This window comes from Nerophis lumbriciformis, linkage group LG06, assembly GCF_033978685.3.
Source record: "Nerophis lumbriciformis linkage group LG06, RoL_Nlum_v2.1, whole genome shotgun sequence".
NCBI classification, from domain to species: Eukaryota; Metazoa; Chordata; class Actinopteri; order Syngnathiformes; family Syngnathidae; genus Nerophis; species Nerophis lumbriciformis.
Window position 1 is genome coordinate 37,004,870 of NC_084553.2, and position 22,683 is coordinate 37,027,552.

The 22,683-nt window shown below is 41.1% G+C and overlaps 1 protein-coding gene across 1 annotated transcript in view; it reads right to left on the bottom strand.

The window, feature by feature from the left end:
• Positions 1 to 22,683, bottom strand: part of csmd1a (CUB and Sushi multiple domains 1a) — a 1,090,750-nt gene that overhangs the window by 183,566 nt on the left and 884,501 nt on the right. The window contains exons 31-32 of the mRNA XM_061964242.1: positions 22,078 to 22,265; positions 15,984 to 16,178 (exon numbers count right to left, since the gene is read on the bottom strand). Of these exons, the coding sequence (XP_061820226.1) occupies positions 15,984 to 16,178; positions 22,078 to 22,265 (383 nt within the window). The remainder of the gene's footprint in view (positions 1 to 15,983; positions 16,179 to 22,077; positions 22,266 to 22,683) is intronic.

Here is a 22,683-nt window from a genome sequence, read left to right on the forward strand (position 1 = left end):
CGCCAACAGCAGTGCTCATGTCCAACACCACACACACATTTTGCCGTAGCGCTAGCCATAGGCGCCGATCCCGTGGGTGCGTCGGGGCCCGAGCACCCACGGACAATGCCGAGCACCCACGTGGGATTGATGGCAACTCTCAATCTTTAAAGGGGAACATTATCACAATTTCAGAAGGGTTAAAACCATTAAAAATCAGTTCCCAGTGGCTTATTTTGTTTTTCGAAGTTTTTTTCAAAATTTTACCCATCACGCAATATCTCTAAAAAAAACTTCTAAGTGCCTGATTTTAACCATCGTTATATACACCTGTCCATTTTCCTGTGACGTCACATAGTGATGCCAATACAAACAAACATGGCGCATAGAACAGCAAGGTATAGCGACATTAGCTCGGATTCAGACTCGGATTTCATTGGCTTAAGCGATTCAACAGATTACGCATGTATTGAAACGGATGGTTGTAGTGTGGAGGCAGGTAGCGAAAACGAAATTGAAGAAGAAACTGAATCTATTGAGCCATATCGGTTTGAACCGTATGCAAGCGAAACCGACGAAAACGACACGACAGCCAGCGACACGGGAGAAAGCGAGGACGAATTCGGCGATCGCCTTCTAACCAACGATTGGTATGTGTTTGTTTGGCATTAAAGGAAACTAACAACTATGAACTAGGTTTACAGCATATGAAATACATTTGGCAACAACATGCACTTTGAGAGTGCAGACAGCCCAGTTTTCATCAATTAATATATTCTGTAGACATACCCTCATCCGCTCTCTTTTCCTGAAAGCTGATCTGTCCAGTCCAGTTGGAAATGCATCTGCTTTGAGTGTCGCAGGATATCCACACATTCTTGCCATCTCTGTTGTAGCATAGCTTTCGTCGGTAAAGTGTGCGGAACAAACGTCCAATTTCTTGCCACCTTCGCATCTTTGGGCCACTGGTGCAACTTGAATCCGTCCCTGTTCGTGTTGTTACACCCTCCGACAACACACCGACGAGGCATGATGTCTCCAAGGTACGGAAAACAGTCGAAAAAACGGAAAATAACAGAGCTGATTTGACTCGGTGTTTGTAATGTGTTTGAGAAAATGGCGGATTGCTTCCCGATGTGACGTCACGTTGTGACGTCATCGCTCCGAGAGCGAATAATAGAAAGGCGTTTAATTCGCTAAAATTCACCCATTTAGAGTTCGGAAATCGGTTAAAAAAATATATGGTCTTTTTTCTGCAACCTCAATATATATTTACGCTTACATAGGTCTGGTGATAATGTTCCCCTTTAAAATAATTTTTGAAAAACCAATCTTGTTGTAGTTAATTTTGTGGCGAGTTTGGTCCGTTTTACAAAATAATAAAGGCGCAAATGGGATATTAACTTCGCTGAACGTCTATTTTTTTTTTTTAATACACACCGAGCACCCACTGGCAGAAATGTAGATCGGCGCAACACAACACTTCCTCGTTATGCAGTATTAATGATCACGACAAACGAGTTGCATTCACAAAACCCCAAATTCTGAACATCAGTATTACAACACAAGCACGTGTTTTGTTTTTTGTACAATTGTCTGTCTATTGTATTGCTGGTTTTCCTGCAATAATCATGACAGTTTATTTTGTATTCCATCCATCCATTCATTTTCTACCGCTTGTCCTTTAATGATTTTTTTTTTTTTTTTTAATGAGTTACTTTGTTATCATTTGAGTTATTTTATTGAAGCATTTGAATTACTATTCAGGTCTGTCAAAGTAAAAATAAAAAGGCTTTGCTTTTAACATTCTGGGGACATTCCATTTGAATTATCCTTAAAGTCAAACAAGACAAATCCTTTAAGTTTTTGAAGGGCAAAAAAACATCTCAGGTTAATTTTTTTTGTATACTTTTTTGCTTAAAATTCTCAGTAAAATTCAGTCCTAAACAATAATACCAAACATGCAATTATTATTTAATATTAAACCTCATATTTTTACATGTTTAATTTGTAAAATGACTTGCTCAGCCAAATTATACTATTTATTTATTATTTACACTGTGACATCTTTTGATCAAAAGGCCTCCAAAGGGTTTAAATAAATGACATATTTATTGTATTTTTGTTTAGGGCTAAAGTTGATTGAGAGTTTTGAGCAAAAAAAGTGAAAATAAATATGAATCCAAAAAGTTTTTATGCCTTTTAAAAAATGAAGGACTTACATATATGGCTTAGAGTAGTGTCGAATAATAATACACCTGTGGAAAAATTGGACATTTAAATGTTTTAATTTTATGTGGGGAAAAAAACCCTCTTAAGAAAAAACAGATATAATGGAGTAATACAACAACAACATAATCACATTGTCCATATAAACAAACAACCACCCCCGCTATCTTTCATATTGTAGCATCAGTAGGGAGCACTTTCCTGTTCCCATCATGCTTTGCTTTGCATATTAGTAAGGTGGGTAGTTGTTATAGTTTAGTGCTTAGCTGTTTGTGTAAGTATTTGCTGCATTAAGTTGCCCCTTGTATGTGTTCCCCATTTAGTAACAGTGTAGGCGTGATTGGCAAACAAAAAAAGTAGGCACATATATGGCACCCCTTACTAAGACACTCCACCCCCAAACACAAACACACAGCAGGGCCCTTCCTGCACCTTCATTGATAAGAATATAACAGCAGATTTCTCCCAGCGGTTTTTTTTTGTTTTTTTGTCTCCCGTGGCGCACCGCTATAGTGCTGGGTTGGTAATTCAAGGGACATGTGCGACTTTATGTTTAATGATGTTAAATTTGTTATTGTGCACTATTAACAAATGATTGAACATTTTATTTTTTTGTAATGTGGAGCTGGAGACCTCAAAAAAACATTCTGCTGGGGCCCGAATTTAGCCTGGCTCAGCCCTGACACACAGTCACATTTGTGGTTTAGTCTGAATATGGGCAGCATGGCTTGGACTGGGGGTCGGCAACCCACAGCTCTAGAGCCGCATGCGGCTCTTTAACACTGCCCTACTGGCTCCCTGGAGCTTTTTCAAAAATGTATGAAAATGGAAAAAGATGGGGGTAATAATGTATATTTGTTGTTTTGATATGGCTACTGTAGGAGGACAAACATGACAAAAACCTTCCTAATTGTAAAAAAAAGCCCAAGGTTTAATGTTTGTGTTTATGCTTCACTGATGAGAGAGTATTTGGTGAGCATCGTTTTGTCCTCCTAATTTCAGCGGTCCTTGAACTCACCGTAGTTGTATGGAATGTGACAACAGTTTGTTAAGACGTGTTTTATGCCACTCCTTCTTTATGTCATTTTGTCCACCAAACGTTTTATGATCTGTGTGAATGCACAAAAGTGAGCTTCATTGTTGTTATTGACTTGTGTAGTGCTCGTCAGGCATAGTTTGTCAGTGCATGACTAAATGCTAATCGATGCTAACATGCTATTTAGGCTAGCTGTATGTACACATTGCATTATTACGCCTCGTTTGTAAGTATATTTGAGCTAATTTATTTTGCTTTACTTCTGTCCTTTGTGTATTCAATTTTAATTATCTGTACGTAATATTGGCTGCATTTCTGATAGTTGTTTGTGTGCCATGTTGTTCCACACCACAGCAAACGTTACCCAGCTTGCAAAGATTGTAATAAATCCATTAGAAGAAGACAGCCTGCCATTTTCTTCACCATGGACACACACATCTTTACCTTTGGCCATTCTTAATTTCCCCTCAGGGATTATTAAAGTATTTCTGATTCTGATTTTGATTCTAAGCCAGTAATTTCCAGGAGTTATCCCACCCTCTGTTTTATTAATGTTTTCCAATTTTGTAAAAATTTGCAAAATACATTTTAACATTTCTGTCAACAAAGAAATGCATCAGCATGCAACCCATAATAATTTTAATAGGTGGCTAATATAGCTAATATATACATTTACATCATGTGTTGCCTTCATTATAAAACGTATATAAGGCGTTACATTTTTTGCGGCTCCAGACAAATTCCATCCATCCATCCATTTTCTACCGCTTGTCCCTTTCGGGGTCACGGGGGGTGCTGGAGCCTATCTCAGCTGCACATGGGCGGAAGGCGGGGTACACCCTGGACAAGTCACCACCTCATCGCAGGGCCAACACAGATAGACAGACAACATTCACACTCACATTCACACACTAGGGCCAATTTAGTGTTGCCAATCCAGACAAATTATTTTTATGTATTTTTGGTCCAATATGGCTCTTTGAACATTTTAGGTTGCCGACCCCTGGTTTAGACCAATGGTTCTTAGACTTTTTTCACTAAGAACAACCTCAGAAAAAAAACAAAAAACAGTAGCGTAGTAGGTGTAAGTATCCATTAAAAACAAGACATAGGTTTTATTTAACAAGTAGATTTATGATTTTTTGGCCACTGTAATTTTACACACAATTTGAACAGTAACACTGTGTTTGAATATTTTATTAGGTGACTATTTGACATACCAGTGCATGGAGCGCGCGTGCCACAGTTTGAGAATCACTGGTTTGGACGTTTTAAACAAGTCATATTCATGGCAGCGTTACAGACACAGCGTTTTACAGATCGCCTGCTGCATGTTTCCAACCATCCGTAACACTCTCTGAGTCACAGCCGGTGAGTAAAGGGGTGGGCCAGTTACACAGTGCTGTGTTGCGCTTTTAAAATGAAAACATGTCAGTTCAAGATTTCAAATGCTTCCGTCTCCTATATTACCTATGCCTACCTGAATCATCCGTGTTCCGAACTGAAAATACAACTGATTGTTGGGTTACAGTAAATTGCAGGGGTTTGTGCACCTGACATTTGCTCCTGCAAACATCACCCCCCACCCCTCCAAAAAAAAAGAAGTTTTTGCATGAATCCCAATAGCCTCATTTTCAGGTCAGAAAAGCCAGATTTCCATTTTTTTCCCAGACAAATCACACCGCTGGAACAGCCCCTCTGTGTGTTTATGTACAGTCAGGGTCAAAAGTTTACATACACTTGTAAAGAACATAATGTCATGGCTGTCTTGAGTTTCCAATACTTTCTACAACTCTTATTTTTTTGTGATAGAGTGATTGGAGCACATACTTGTTGGTCACAAAACACATTCATGAAGTTTGGTTCTTTTATGAATTTATTATGGGTCTACTGAAAATGTGACCAAATCTGCTGGGTCAAAAGTATACATACAGCAATGTTAATATTTGGTTACATGTCCCTTGGCAAGTTTCACTGCAATAAGGCGCTTTTGGTAGCCATCCACAAGCTTCTGGTTGAATTTTTGACCACTCCTCTTGACAAAATTGGTGCAGTTCAGCTAAATGTGTTGGTTTTCTGACATGGACTTGTTTCTTCAGCATTGTCCACATGTTTAAGTCAGGACTTTGGGAAGGCCATTCTAAAACCTTAATTCTAGCCTGATTTAGCCATTCATTTACCACTTTTGACGTGTGTTTGGGGTCATTGTCCTGTTGGAACACCCAACTGCGCCCAAGACCCAACCTCCGGGCTGATGATTTTAGGTTGTCCTGAAGAATTCGGAGGTAATCCTCATTTTTCATTGTCCCATTTACTCTCTGTAAAGCACCAGTTCCATTGGCAGCAAAACAGGCCCAAAGCATAACACTACCACCACCATGCTTGACGGTAGGGTGGTGTTCCTGGGATTGAAGGCCTCATCTTTTCTCCTCCAAACATATTGCTGGGTATTGTGGCCAAACAGCTCAATTTTTGTTTCATCTGAGATCAGATGGACAAAGATAAGACCTTCTGGAGGAAAGTTCTGTGGTTCTATTGCTAATGCAAAAAAGACCATTCCCTAACACGCCAGCATAAGTCCCAATGACTAGTCTCCCGTTGGCTCAAGATTGCCACAATACTACCATTTAGTGATGGTATGACCCCACAAAGGACTAAAGGAAGTCAGCTAAGTGAACCACTGCACAGTCCCTTGACAGTGTGTTGGTTCATGCAATAAAGATACATGCACTCACACTTACCCAATAACACGCGGACACACACAGCTATACACTTTCTTTGCAGAACTAACATTTGAAGGACTGCTCAAAGGCTACTCAAAAACATTTGCATTCAAATATTCATTAGTGTTCATATACGTGCGTGTGTCCTGCCTCTTGGCGGCACTTTATAATAGCGGCATCTTTCGCTCCTTCTCCCGCTCTGACGCACGCACGCACACACACACACACACACACACAAAGAAAGAAAGAGGAAGCGAGGGCGAGAAAGAAACCTATCAACAGTCACTGAGAATTCCCTCTTTCTTGCAATAGCTCTTAGTTACCATGGGAACCAATAAAAAGAGCATTTTGAGATGGGTAGTGTGTGTGGGAGAGAGAGCATCAGAGAACAACACCGAGCGAATCAGACAGACAGGAGCAGCACAGGAGAGAAAGGATGAGAAGTCGCTACATGCAGAGGGAAAGAGGAAAGGTGGATATGCGAGGCGGCGGAAGGCGAAGTGAGAGGCAATGGAGGGAGTGAATGTGGCGCTGTATTATTTAAGGGGGTCTCAACCTGTCTAATGAGCTTGGTCTAAATGCCCCCAAGACCTGGCCCCAGACAGAGAAATAGGAAGGGAAAAAGAAGTGCCCAGAGTATGTGATGAAACTAGTCAATGTGGAGTAGAATACACGGGAAAGGAATCAATTGGAAAAGGTGGAGAGCAAAACAAAAAGCATTCACACAGACTCACATCTGAACAATCTAATGAGATCTGAATTTGGAAAAGTATGCAATATGCTCAGCCCAAAAACATTTTGATTCGTCTTTTATTAGATTGTGCCGGTCTAGATCAGGCCTGGGCAATTATTTTGACTCCGGGGGTCAAATTTAGAGAAGAAAATGTGTATAGGGGCCGGTTTCTCATTGTAGTCCATTGGGTTGAGTTTTTCCTTGCCCTGACGTGGGATCTGAGCTGCCGTTGTGGCTTGTGCAGCCCTTTGAGACACTTGTGATTTAGGGCTATATAAGTATACTTTGATTGATTGATTGATTGATTGATTGATTGATTGATTGAAAAAACGAAACGGAATTTAATTTTTTTTTACTGAATGAGACACCCAGAATGTACATGAAAATAAAGAATGTGGGATTTACAATATTAACTATGAACGATAAAACACTGAATATTGACAACATAAAAACATCACACCCGCTCTCGATTGACATAGTTTACAATCTAGCGAAACGCAACAAAAATGCAACAAACACAGTGAAATATGAACGCAAAGGGTAAAAAATACAACCCACCTACAATCTGATGTATGTGATATATCACTAAGTTTTAGAACTTTGCTGTAAAAATCTCCTTCCGCGTCTGTCCCTGACACCCGCATTACAGGCTGGCTGCTTTGGAAACACTCTGTGGAAACGCTCCCCACACACACTACTTGGTGCCTCTTCTGAGCTGGTGTGACGTAGATTACAACAGTAACTAATTAGATTACCATAGTAACTAGTATATCATGCAAAAGCACATTACCCAACCATTGAAATACTTTGTATAGTTCAAGACTTACGGTCATTTGAAAACATCACTGCACATCATAATAGTGGCTGCAGTTTCGATCTTAAAGATCTAAAAAAAATATTTGGGAATGTCCATCGGGCCAGATTGAAAAGCTCAACGGGCCGCATGCGGCCCCCGGGCCTTGGTTTGCCCAGATCTGGTCTAGCTTCTGAAGAGACCAGCAGGGGCGAAGTTCAACTGTCTGTTTTCCCGCAGTCTTGAGTTAATAATACACCAAGGGCCTCATTTACTAAAGGTTTGTGTGCACTAAAACATGTGCAAAGTTGACAGCACACGCAAAGCTGAACGACTGAACATGTGCAAAGTGGATTGTGTCTGTTAAGTGAGCAGAATAAGGCATGCAATCCATTGTGTGTCTGTGTCTTAATTAATATGCAGAATATACGCTGATAGTCAAAACGATGAAAATATAATTATTTAGCTTGCACAATGTGATTTATCAACACTCATCACCGTTTTGCGAGCACTATTTAGCGTTTTATTTTGTCCGTGCAAACTGTGTTACACACACGACTGCTGCTGCAAACACAGATAATTGGCAGAGAATCCTCCGTCATACGTGTGTGTGTCAACATATTTGCTAGTATGTCAAAAAAAACAAAAAAAACATTAGACATATTGTCTATTCAGCAACATACTTTTAGAATTTTGTGGTTGCATGTTGGGTGAGTTAAGGAGTTAATCAACACTGTGTTTTGGTGTCTACTGCCGTATTTTTTTTAATGCTGTTAGTTTTATGATTTAAAATATGTATTAACATGTCTCTTATATGAAAAAAAACTTCATAAAGTATGCATTTTTTTGCATCTTGTGCACAAGTAAGTGCAGCCTCTCTGCCATGAGTGTACCTTGGGCGCTGAAAAAAAGGGTGAAAAAAGTGCGTTCCGCAGTAGATGCACTGCCCGACTGCTTCTAAAGTGCCTATAAAAAGTGGTAAATGTCTCCTGCTTGTTTGAAAACATAGAAGACACCACATAAAGAAGGAGCATGATAAAATAAATGTGCAGTAAATGATCCAGTGTCTCCGTGGTGACGCCCTGTGTAGTACACGTACAATCACTTGAATTAGGCGGTTAGCACCACTTTTGATTTGTACACGCAGTGTTGGTAGATCACAGGCAAGACGCTCACTAATGCAATTTTATAGATTTCACACGGTGTTTAGTGTGTCGTATTAGGATTATAGTAAATCCCGCTCCAAGTGTGTTTGTATGTGAGTTACATTCCTGTTTTGTCTTCTTCTGCTTTCTCTCTCACCCCTTAGTTGCCATGACATGGAAGACAAGAACACAGAGCACACCTGCGGGCAATCACCTCCTGCGACTTCATACATGCTTATCGCCTGGTGTCCTTACCTGCACAAAGTCCAGGCTGACCTACTCCTTGCCAATACAGAGGTATACCTCATCTTGTGAGTACCTCAAATTGTGAGTTATTTGAGTTAGGGATGTCCCGATCCGATATTTGGATCGGATCGGCTGCCGATATTTGCCAAAAATTGCGTATCGGCAAGGCATGGGAAAATGCCGATCCAGATCCAGTTTTAAAAAAAAAACCGGTCCGTGTTTTCTAACGCACCTATTTAAATAATACATTCCACTTTTCTGCTGCTCCGTAATTTCCGTTCCGCATTTTCCAGCACACCTTCAACACATCCACAATTCTCACGCAGTTGCTTTTAGCTGCTGGCATTACACGACAGGCTCTTCTCACTCTTTCCTGTGTCTCCCTCTCACAGACAGCGAGCGCACCTTCTTACACACGCCACATACTGTCACGTCATACATCACATACGTATACGTCCTCTCCCAGCAGAGAGCGAGGTAGCGGCATGGCTAACGTTAGCTGTGATGCTAGCGCAGCTGCTAAGGTGCGCGCCTACTCAAGCGTCCTCTGCGCATGGCAAATCTATGCCACGCACAAAATCAAATAAAAAAATAAGCACATAACAATTTTCGACACACGGACACGACAGAGACAACAGTTTTCGTCATCATTGTTCAAATATTGTGACGTCTGTCGAGACGCTTATCTCCATTCGGTGCCACACGTCCAGACTCCACACCATCAAAATAGTATATATCTGTATCATGAATCAATTTAAGTGGACCCCGTCTTAAACCAGTTGAAAAACTTACTCGGGTGTTACCATTTAGTGGTCAATTGTACGGAATATGTACTTCACTGTGCAACCTACTAATACAAGTCTCAATCAATCAATCAAAACACATAGAATCATCATACTGCTGTGATTATATGCATCAAGTGTTCATTCAAGGCTAAGGCAAAATATCGAGATATATATTGTGTATCGCAATATAGCCTTAAAATATCGCAACATTAAAAACAGGCCATATCGCCCAGCCCTAGTTCAATGATGCCATTTCTGTTTGTCATGTATAATTTTGTCTATTTTGTGTTTATCCTTCAATAAACAGGTCAGTTTCTTGTTACCAACCATTGTGTATTATTCAAACTCCCCTAATTCAGCTGGCTAGTTGTTATCAAGAGTACTAAAACCCTTTTCAACATGATTCTGACAACTAAGTAGGCTAAATAACTTTAAACTTTAATACATGCACGGATAGGCCAGTATCGGTCAGTATCGGTATCGGTCAGTATCGGTATCGGATCGGAAATGCAAAAACAATATCGGTATCGGATCGGAAGTGCAAAAACCTGGATCGGGACATCCCTAATTTGAGTTCAGAGTTATCTTTTTGTAATGCTTTAAATTACAATCAAAATTTGAGTTACGAACATTTCCTCCACCGGTTGATTGTGCACAGCTGTATTTTCCATTGTATGGGTAAATTATATGGAGTTGAATCACTAAATGTATGTTTACCTGCTGTCACCTTGCTTATGCCTGGGGACAACCAATTAAAATGAGCTTGTAGTGTATATAGCTATATTTTTTGTGGCTATATCTGGTCTGTGCAATTATTGTGCAATGGCCAAATCAAGCAAACTAACAGCCATGAGCCAGAGATCGACACATTTTGCCCTCCAACCACCTAAACTGACAACATGAGTGCAAAGACGACACCAACCGAATCAGAAAAACAAAAGATTCAAATCATGTACTACTATGTAGAAGACTTGGCGAAGTGAAGCACCATTAGTCTGCATCCCCCCAAAGCAAAATTCAGCTTCTGAGCCAAAAAAATACCTACAGTGGACATTAATCCATGAAAATATTGACAAGCTGCCAAATCGTTTGCCTGACATGTTTAAAAAAAAACAATTCTACATACTCTGCAAACTGGACAAGTGAGCATTAGCTTTGCCTTATGCAGACATCTGTTGTCAACTCTGACCTCTCCAGTCCATCACTCAAAGAGGTATGTGCGCAACATACAAAACAATTTCCTAGCTCCTATTGTTACACAAGAAATAGTATCCCCAGATCTCATGAGAGAAACAATCACTCAGCTCAATGAATACAGGGCCTAAAATGGCTTATAATAGGCAGACACTGGACGGAGGAGCAGCCTGAAGTAGACACTGTATTAGGCTGGTCCCCAAAGGTAAATACTGTACAATATTATTACATAAAACTACTGTAGTTGTTTGCAGTACAGTTTAATTTTCAAAGAGTATTTTTTATGTTTAAGTTGTTTTTAATCTTTTTAAGGCATGCTACATGTTAACATCGGGGTGATGGTGCAAGCACGGATTAAATTGATTTAATTTCAATGGGCGTAGCTTATTTAGGGGTTTTTAAAATATTAATACAACCTTCCAGTTGTTTGATTTCATTAAAAAAATGTAATAAAAATAAAAGTAGTTAACAGACATGACACACAACTATAGTCATTTTAAATGGCATTTTCCTAGCTTTAGGAAAAAGAAGAAAATAAATTATGGTAGTAACAGACTAATTTTAGATGAAGCAGAGTGAAAAAAATATATATAATCACTCAAATCTGAGGAAAATGTTATGGAATCATGAAAACAAACTACAAAATACAACTTGTACTTTGTTAGCTTTTATAAAACCTTGCAGTCTCTGAGGCCTGGACCTAAGGAATGACGAATAGTCCTCTTTATCAGTCTTGCTCCAACTTGACAATTGCTGCTGTCAGATCAGCTTTGTAGGTTGGAGTCATGTCATGGATCATTTTCTTCAACTTCCCAATAGATTTTAAATTGGATTTAGATCCAGACTATTTGCAGGATAGGTCATTGACCTTATGTATCTTTTGTAAAGGGACATTTTCAGTTTTTCATCTCTGGAAGATGCATTTTCATATTCAAATGCTTGAACCAATTTTCCACAATGCTCCTGATTTTCAAGAGGTGAATGTTCAATTGTAGTCAAAGAACAGTTGCATGTTTCATTATACAGGTGAAACTCGTAAAATTCATTTCAGCAATAAACTTCAAATTTGAAACTTATACGTAATATAAACTAATCGCATGCAAATTGAGATATGTCACGCCATTATCATAATTTTGATCATCACGTCTTACAGTTTTTAAAGACTGAAAAGCTTGACATATCTTGAGTTGCATGTTATGCGTATGATAGTTTCACCTTGTAAATCTAAACAAACCATTTTAATGTGTTAAATTACACCAATATATTTCGAGAGTGATGACAAAAATTCTGAAACGTTTTGAAAATGTTACTAAATGTTAGATTCTTGCGTAATTTCCACATGTTTTATTTTGTTATATTCTACAGAATATTAATTTTTTTATATTTATTTTATGCTATTTTATGTACTTTTTTAAATTGTTGCCTTTGTAGGACCACGTTACCTCAAAACTAAACAACATTAATGCTAATCCACCTTTTTTTTCCAAATAAGAATGGATAATATAACTGACAAAGAACCGAGTCATTAAGCAGAATTGAAAAAAGAATCGGAACCAGAAAAATCTTATCAACTCCCATCCCTACATGCAGCCCCATATCCTCATACCATTGTCATCAATGGCTGTAGAAATTTGCATGTTTTCCTCTGGCAGTTATCTTCATAAATCTAATTGGAACGGCACCTAACAAAAGTGCCAACATCACCTTGCCCAATGCAGATCTATGATTCATCACTGAATATGACTTCTACCCAATAATTTATAGTCTGTGATGGCTTTTCTTTAGCCCATATTGCAACTTTTCATTTAGCTTTTTAGTATTTAAATTCCATTTCCTTTGGGCAGTTTCTTACAGTTCGGTCAAAGATGGGGACTCCAGTCTATTTCCGCCCATTTGTTATTCACTTGTTATGCTGTACATTTTGTTTTGTTTTCTTTCACTTTTCTGCCATGACGCTGTGCTTTGATGTTTTCCCTGGTCTACCAGTATGCTTGCCTTTTTACAACCTTCCCATGTTTTTGTACTTGGTCCAGATTTCAGAAGAAGTATTTTTTAAGAGGTTTGATAATCCTCTCCTTTGTATCAATTGACATCTCTCATGGTGTAACCATGATTCATGTCAATCCACCTTGTGCAACAGCTCTCCAAGGTATGAACACTCTTTTTAACTGCAGACTAATGGAAATATTTAATCTAATGCAGTTATTAGCTTTGGAAATGAACATTTCAAGTGTGTTTCCATCATCTTTTCCTCCTGGTTCTAAATTGTTTTACTCTGCTCTTGTGACGATCTGTCACTTCATTTCTGTTTGTTTCTTTGTTTTTGTATTTACTTCTCATCCGTGCACTTATTTTGTTCCATTTCCTGTTTGTCTCTGAGCACTGTTTGATCACTCGCCTGCCGTTGATTGGCAGGTGGTCCACACCTGCTGCCAATCAGCGTGTCCTATTTATGCCTTGTCTCGAGCACTGCTCACTGCTCGAAGATCACTTTATGTTGTGGAACGTTGACGTGCAAGACTGCTTCCTTTCTGTGGCCTTCTGTGGTCCCAATAAATTGCAGCCATGTGAGGAACTCGCATGGCTGCAATTTGCAGGAACCAGGAGAGCGACAAGGAGGTAAGGTGCTTTTATTATCATCAACAGAAAGTATTTTTGCATTTACTTTGTTACTTTGTATTTGCTCTGTGTTCCTTAGTCTTCCTCCTGTTGTTTTTCTTAATCTTAATTTCTTTATGGCACTGGCTGTCCCCTCTAGTGCAATTGCTTTGTGTTTTCCCCCTGTGCTTGAACATTAAAAACTTTAAAATGCACAGCTACGTCATCTGCTTCTGTGGTCCATTCTGATACTAAAGGCAACAATGGGCCTTTACGACTGTACAACACAGTCATTCTCTCTTAGCTCTGTTACCCCTTTGTTTCTTATCCAAAACCAAGAATGCAAAGAAAATGTGCTTTGTTGTGTCTTTGACAGGAAAAGATTAAACAACACTGGAGAGTCGTGCTTTTTGTGGAGAACGGCGATGTGTTATGTTGACAACTATGTGGAAACGGATATAAATCTTAGGTCAGAGGGGTTTTCGCTAATTTGAGTGCACATATAATTGTTATAACATGGTTTGTTCGTTTTGTTGGAAACATTTAAAAATAAATGTAAATAATTGGTAATCAATCAATGGTCCTAATACTCATTATAAAGTAGTGCATAGTCATTTTCCTATGATGATTTAATCGACATTTAAAACCTTTTTTTTTCAGTCTGTCTGCAAGATGTTCGTTTGTGGGGGCGTTCCCAGATTGCAATTCAAACCACTTTCCACCTTCTCCAAAAGTATCATAATTATTCTTCTGAAAATGTACACTGGTAAATATTTATCTTGAAAGTGAACGTCATGGCTATTTTTTTTCCACACACGGCTGAAAATAAACTTCATGAATATTATATAGATTCCCTCGGTCACATCATTAAGTATATTTGCACACTCATTGATCGAAACAGAGCTGCATTAATGTCATTGCATGTCAAATGTCAGTGTTATTATACACACACCAATATTAGATGGACATGATACCTACCGTTTCTTGTGTTTCCTCAAACTCAACTAATCTCAAACAGAGCTTGTTTCCCTCTGGCTGATATCTTTACTGAATGTCCAAGTAAGTATGCCCCCCTGGCGGTGATCACAAAACAGCTAGACTGCAAAACCCCGCGGACAGAGGCATCCAAAATACTAAATTATAATTGATTGTGTGACAATAGCGCAAAAAAAACTGTCAGTATATCATGTCCCAATCTGCCCCTAGTGGCCAATGACAGTACATGTTTTTTTTGTCAAACCTTGAGTAACAGATGAAAGAGGCTACATTTGCAGCCGACAAGAGGGACTTTTGTATGGATCAAAAGCCATGTTGGGGTCTTCCATGACTGGCCGATAATATGAATACAAAATCAATACTAGGCATATGCTGATTAATACATTGCTGTATGGATAGTTCAATGGTTCACTCAAATAATTTCAGCTAATTACCATTTGTCGAGATCAATAGCAAAACTGCTGACTGAAGGCTGGTGAGTGAAATGGATCAACTTGAAGAATAGTTATTGTACCTTCGCTGGAAAAGTAAAACAACAAAGTACCGGTATATGTTGCAGAGTATTTGTCCTTGTTAAGCATCCTTTTATGTGTATGCTCTTGAAATACAAATGACAGCGGCTTTGCATATGAAAAAGCCGAGCAGAAAGCAAAAGTCTATAAGTGGTGGGGCATATCTTGATTAAAAAAACAATGGATGTGAACATGAGATAAGGCCACTTCAGTTATTTGCTGCTGGTCTCAAGTGCTCTTCCCGCCCGTCTTCTTTGACAGTCTATCAGACTTTATAAAGCACAGCGGTGGCTGAGATTTAATTAAACGTGTTTTATTGTGTTCATTTTAAAATTCCTCTTTTATTGCTACCCGCCAGTGATTTGCGGGTCAGATTACTGTCTTTCTTATTTTTGATTTAGACACAAATGCACACATACAGTTCACATGCACACACTTCATATGACAAATACAGTGCAAATGGACATTTGGCAGGTGCCATTTCCCTGGCTCTGTCAGCCATTAATCAAATAGACAGTTGTGACAGTTTAGCCTTCCAATCCCTGACAGAATATGTCTCAGAGTTGCACACACACACACACACACACGCACACAATGAAGCACACACAACATCAACCAGTGATCTAGGAATATATGCTGGAATGGGCACTGCACATACATTGTACTGCACCAACATAGCTACAGAGCAAGGGCTATACTGTACTGTGTGCAATAATAATGTTTATGTACGCCAAACTCAAAATTAACCACAATAATAAAGACATTGTTAGTTGAATCAAGTTTTATAATTAGTACTGTGTTCATTTCCGTGTTATAGTTCCCCCCAAATGTGTTGGTTGGGATTCTCAAGTTCTTCAACAACAAACTGATCTAAGCATGACCTTGCTTTGTTTACTGGGAACAAAAAAGGACCTCCCTCAAATTATTCCCACAAATGATTGATTTGCCAATAGTGTCTTAGTGGGAAAAAGTATATTATGTTTAACAATGTAGTTGTGCATGAATCTTTCCTACCTTTACACAATGGTAGAGCCTTATCCCAAACGGGCTTCCCATCACGGCCCATCACACATGTTATGGTATCTCCACCCAATATTGTGTAGCCATGGTGACAGTTGTAGGACACCTGTGATCCCAGTTTATAGTCATGTCCGGTCCGACTAGCATTCATGATGTTCCCGGGATCAAAACAGGCCTCTCTGGGTTTTTCTGCAGAGAAAGAAAATAGATTAGGTTACAGTATCAAAATGTACTGAACTACGACACAACTTTTGCGTCTAAGTGGCCCATTTTATGTTTTATGACAGCATACGTAAATGTCTTGTTGTCCAAGGGTTACAATATGTAAAACCTTATAAGAGGAAAAACAATAATGATGCAGTATAAAACTCATTTTCACTGAGGCCACATCGCTGTTATGGTTCTTTTAATAGGGCACCTTGTAACAGTAAATACATATGAATAATAAAGTATAACCGCAACAGGTGCTAAAAAATGTTTCATTCACATCTGAATTGCGAGTCGTATTTATTCCGATTATAGTTTTATCATTAAAAAAATGATTAAAAAAGACTTAAAAAAGTCTCCTCTCTGAGCTGCCACCTTAATAACGTAGTAGAGGAGTTTTCGTGTTCCAATGATCCTAGGAGCTACAGTATGTTGTCCGGGGGCTTTATGCTCCCTGGTAGGGTCTCCCAAGGCAAACTGGTCCTAGGTGAGAGATCAGACAAAGAGCAGCTCAAAGACCTCTATGAAGACCACAAACAAAGGACCAAGATTTCCCTCGCCCGGACGCGGGTCACCGGGGCCCCCCTCTGGAGCCAGGCCCGGAGGTGGGGCACGATGGCGAGCGCCTGGTGGCCGGGCCTGTGCCCATGAGGCCTGGCCGGGCACAGCCTGAAGAGGCAACGTGGGCCCCCCCTCCAATGGGCTGACCACCCATAGCAGGGGCCATAGAGGTCGGGTGCAGTGTGAGCTGGGCAGCAGCCGAAGGCAGGGCACTTGGCGGTCCGATCCTCGGCTACATAAACTAGCTCTTGGGACGTGGAATGTCACCTCGCTGGGGGGAAAGGAGCCTGAGCTAGTGCGTGAGGTGGAGAAGTTCCGGCTAGATATAGTCGGACTCACTTCGACGCACAGCAAGTGCTCTGGAACCAGTTCTCTTGAGAGGGGATGGACTCTCTTCCACTCTGGCGTTGCCGGCAGTGAGAGGCGACGGGCTGGGGTGGAAATTCTTGTTGGCCCCGGCTCAAAGCCTGCACGTTGGAGTTCAACCCAGTGGATGAGAGGGTAGCTTCCCTCCGGATTCGGGTGGGGGGACGGGTCCTGACTGTTGTTTGCGCTTACGCGCCAAACGGCAGCTCAGAGTACCCACCCTTTCTGGATTCACTCGAGGGAGTACTGGAGAGTGATCCCCCGGGTGATTCCCTCGTTCTACTGGGAGACTTCAACGCTCATGTTGGCAACGACAGTGAAACCTGGACAGACCTGGCAGGCCCAAACGCATTGTGAGGGTTTGCTGGGAACACCTGGCATAGTCCCCTGTCAGAGAGTTTCAATTCCCACCTCCGGAAGAACTTTGAACATGTCACGAGGGAGGCGTTGGACATTGAGTCCGAGTGGACGATGTTCCATATCTCTATTGTCAAGGCGGCCGATTGGAGCTGTGGCCGCAAGGTGGTTGGTGCCTGTCGTGGCGGTAATCCTAGAACACGCTGGTGGACACCAGCGGTGAGGGATGCCGTCAAGCTGAAGAAAGAGTCCTATCTGGCTCTTTTGGCTCATAGGACTCCGTAGGCAGCAGACAGGTACCGACAGGCCAAGTGGTGTGCGGCTTCAGCGGTTGCGGAGGCAAAAACTCGGACATGAGAGGAGTTCGGGTAAGCCATGGAAAACGACTTCTGGGCGGCTTCAAAGCGATTCTTGACCACCGTCCGCCGCCTCAGGAAGGGGAAGCAGTGCAGTGTCAATACCGTGTATGGTAGGGATGGTGTTCTGCTGACCTCGATTGCGGATGTTGTGGATCGGTGGCGGGAATACTTCGAAGACCTCCTCAATCCTACCAGCACGTCTTCCTATGAGGATATAGTGCCTGGGGAATCTGTGGTGGGCTCTCCTATTTCTGGGGCTGAAGTTGCCGAGGTAGTTAAAAAGCTCCTTGGTGGCAAGGCCCCGGGGGTGGATGAGATCCGCCTGGAGTTCCTTAAGGCTCTGGATGCTGTGGGGATGTCTTGGTTGACAAGACTTCTGCAACATCGCGTGGACATCGGGGGCGGTACCTCTGGATTGGCAGACCGGGTTGGTGGTTCCTCTCTTTAAGACGGGGAACCGGAGGGTGTGTTCCAACTATCGTGGGATCACACTCCTCAGCCTTCCCGGTAAGGTCTATTCAGGTGTACTGGAGAGGAGGTTATGCCGGAACCTCGGATTCAGGAGGAACAGTGTGGTTTTCGTCCTGGTCGTGGAACTGTGGACCAGCTCTATACTCTTGGCAGGGTCCTTGAGGGTGCATGGGAGTTTGCCCAACCAGTCTACATGTGTTTTGTGGACTTGGAGAAGGCATTTGACCGTGTACACCGGGAAGTCCTGTGGGGAGTGCTCAGAGAGTATGGGGTAACGGACTGTCTGATTGTGGCAGTCCGCTCCCTGTATGATTAGTGTCAGAGCTTGGTCCGCATTGCCGGCAGTAAGTCGGACACGTTTCCAGTGAGGGTTGGACTCCGCCAAGGCTACCTTTTGTCACCAATTCTGTTCATAACCTTTATGGACAGAATTTCTAGGCGCAGTCAGGGCGTTGAGGGTATCTGGTTTGGTGGCTGCAGGATTAGGTCTCTGCTATTTGCAGATGATGTGGTCCTGATGGCTCCATCTGGCCAAGATCTTCAGCTCTCACCGGATAGTTTTGCAGCCGAGTGTGAAGCGACTGGGATGGGAATCAGCACCTCCAAGTCCGAGTTCATGGTTCTCACCCGGAAAAGGGTGGAGTGCCATCTGCCGGTTGGGGAGGAGATTTTTCCCCAAGTGGAGAAGTTCAAGTACCTCGGAGTCTTGTTCACGAGTGAGGGAAGAGTGGATCGTGAGATCGACAGGCGGATCGGTGCAGTGTCTTCAGTAATGCGGACGCTGTATCGATCCGTTGTGGTGAAGAAGGAGCTGAGCCGGAAGGCAAAGCTCTCAATTTACCAGTCGATCTACGTCCCCATCCTCATCTATGGTCATGAGCTTTGGGTCATGACCGAAAGGACAAGATCCCGGGTACAAGCGGACGAAATTAGTTTCCTCCGCCGGGTGGCGGGGCTCTCCCTTAGAGATAGGGTGAGAAGCTCTGCCATCCGGGAGGAGCTCAAAGTAAAGCCGCTGCTCCTCCACATCGAGAGGAACCAGATGAGGTGGTTCGAGCATCTGGTCAGGATGCCACCCGAACGCCTCCCTTGGGAGGTGTTTCGGGCACGTCCGACCGGTAGGAGGCCACGGGGAAGACCCAGGACACGTTGGGAAGACTATCTCTCCCGGCTGGCCTGGGAACGCCTCGGGATCCCCCGGGAGGAGCTGGACAAAGTGGCTGGGGAGAGGAAAGTCTGGGCTTCCCTGCTTAGGCTGCTGTCCCCGCGACCCGACCTCCGATAAGCGGAAGAAGATGGATGGATGGATGGATTAAAAAAGCCTATACTGTGTATTTTATATATATATATTCGCTACGCGTAGACGTCAGCAGCCAAAATGAGCTTTTGTAACCTGTAACCTGTTTTGAAAGGTTTTATTTTTTAATACCAAATAATATAATCCTGAAGTTGGTTTGAATCGAGAATCATGTTAAATCGAGATATTGATTCTGAAGCGAGTCGTCACTTCAAGAATCTGAATTAAATCGAATCATAAGTTGGTGAATGATTCACATTCCTAACAATCTCCTCATATTATTGTTAAACAATTGCCTGCACATTTGATGATTACATTTTTTGACACATAAATTAATGGATAACTGGCTTTAAATCATGAATCATGGTGAAAGGCGGATATTAAGGATTTTTTATTTTTTATTTTAATGTTTGAAACATCTCAAACAATGGGTCTGGCAAGATCAGTTAATGTTAAAGCTTTATAGACAAGTAATGGCATGCAGGACATATACATCTGTCAAAATTGTAGGGAAAAAATACATTTTGCAAGAAAGATGGAAGTGATTTACTGACACACATTTTGCGAGCCTTGAGTTTGACACCTGAAACACGTGTGGCTGACCTTTAGAACAGGATGCATGGACCTGTTATTCAATGGAATTCATGGCATACAATGCATAATTGGCATTGCTGTTGCCATAGAAGCAGTTTTATCAGAACCCAACATGTCTTTACTAAAGGGCAATAAGGAAGAGCAATGGAGGCTTTTATAAATGGAAATCAGATTTTACGTTTCTCCTGACTGAGTTTAGCAAGACACAGCGGCTGCTTCCCAAGCCAGCACTATGTAGTTTACTCTGTATTTGCTGATATGATTAGATGTGACAGAAACAAACTCTTTATATGAGATATCCTCTGTCTTACATTTCTTATTCGTCATAGAAGAAGAAGGAGCTAATGGGAGCAAATGACAAAAGCAAGAGGGATAGAGTAGAAATGGGAAGTCAAACAATGTCAATAACTGTCAAAGTCTAAATGAGTCAGTGTTGGCTTTTCCTGTGAAGAATGAGGAAAAAAGGAGAGAGAGGAACAGGGGGTGGCAGGTAAGACGCAAGTGAAACAGGGAGATGATTAAGGTTGCATTTTAATTAGAGCGATGGCAGATGAAAAGGTAGTGAGTTAATGACAAAAGTACAGAGGTGTGAGGTGTCGTGGCGAGACAGACAACAGAGGGGGAGATAATCATTTTTAATTACAGATAAATGAAGTGAGACAAACTTTTTACACACACACACATTTATATATATGTATATATAAACTTGACAGAGGAGATGTCATCTGGAGTCCGGCTGTGAAGTAATAATCAGTTTCACTTTGACAATAGCTGTTAAATCACCGCCAGTCCAGCAGTTTTTGTAAAACCAGGATGAGTCACAATCTGTGGAGGTAAACAATTCATGGGCTGACGCAAAGCATCATGCCCTTTCAGCTGAAAAAACCTCATGACATGAGGCAGAAATGAATAGAGTTGGCATCTTAAAATATTAGCCCGTCTACAGATGATACACCCCTCTATCGACTTTTTAATCATCATCACCCATACACTCTAATTATGATCAAGATAGTGTACCCTGCAGCAGGTCAATCACAGCAATCACATTTCAATGAAAAACACTGTAGCACTTGGGCATCACGTAAAGGCATTATGGTTTATAAATGAAGGTTTGGAAAGTTCACTATTGATTGCAAAGACTGTCAATCAGGAGAAAAAACATTAAATTCCACCCGGCAAGGCCCGAACTCAATGCTCCGGACTACAACCAACTTGTTGTACTGTATTTTCTGAACTATAAGCCTCTACTTTTTTCCCAAGGTTTGAACCCTGCGGCTTATATAAAGGTGTGGCTAATCTGTGGCTTTTTCTTCGCTGATAGCTAAATTATGGAATGGATTAGGCTAAGAAATCAAACAATGTATTAAAATGATCGACTTTAAGAAACTGTTTTAACACAAAGTCTTTACAAAGTACAAGGAAGAAGAATCTTGATAAACATCTTAAACCTTATTAAAAAAAGAAAAAATATTATCCCTCTCATTAAGGATAATGCAATTTCAACATCAATAACTTTTGTGGTTTGTTTGATAAGCCGTGTTACAGACACCGTTTGGAAACAATTAAGGTATGTAAATGGTCTTTTACACAATCTTCCTATGTAAATATCTAATTTCAAAACTACCAATATACCGTTTATCTGCGGTTTATATACCGGTGCGGTTTATTATCCGTAAAATACAGTAATTCCCTCATAGACTCATCAGGTACCACTTTGTTTTACTAAATTTAAACACAGGACCCCTGAAATGGTCTGTTTGCATTGCAGAAAGTAGTGTGGTACTTCAAATGGCAGTCAATACTCTGCAGGAATTCAGTCTTTACCTACAAAATGTATTACTATTTAAGAGGCAATAAATGGCAGACCAAGAATTACCTCTGAACTCAATGGCAAAGCCCGACATGCCCAGAGAAGCGTCCGATCGGAATGCCAAGAAGAGACTGTTACCACCGCTCTCGATGCGCTCAGGAGCTTGGCTACCTTGGAGACTTGCCAGCAGTGGCCCGTTGGAGTCTTCACCCTCGTAGATGTGCAAGAAGTCATAACTGGGCTCCATGTTGAAACTGACAGAAACAAAACAAAGACAGGCAATTATAGCTGAAACAGACCCCTTCATTTAAATTAATCTGATGGAATAATAACAATATTTTAGCCATCTCTGTCATATTGCGAGAGGTTGATATCGCAGTGTTGGTGTGAATTTTTTTTATAAATTCAAAAGTGTAAATTGATTTAAGAACTGTCAATTTGACAAAATGTGCATACACTGTATTAGAGCAAATTAACATACGTTTGTATAAACACCATAATTCCATCAATCCAGCAATTATACTCGGTATTAGCGGCCACCTGGCAGCCAAACATGCACAAACACACAGATCCATATACCTTCCCTATACCCCCCACAACACATATCTATCTATGCACTCTTACTAGAGTGCAGGTTTAGAATTGCTCTGATTTCCCATCAAAAGGTAGGGC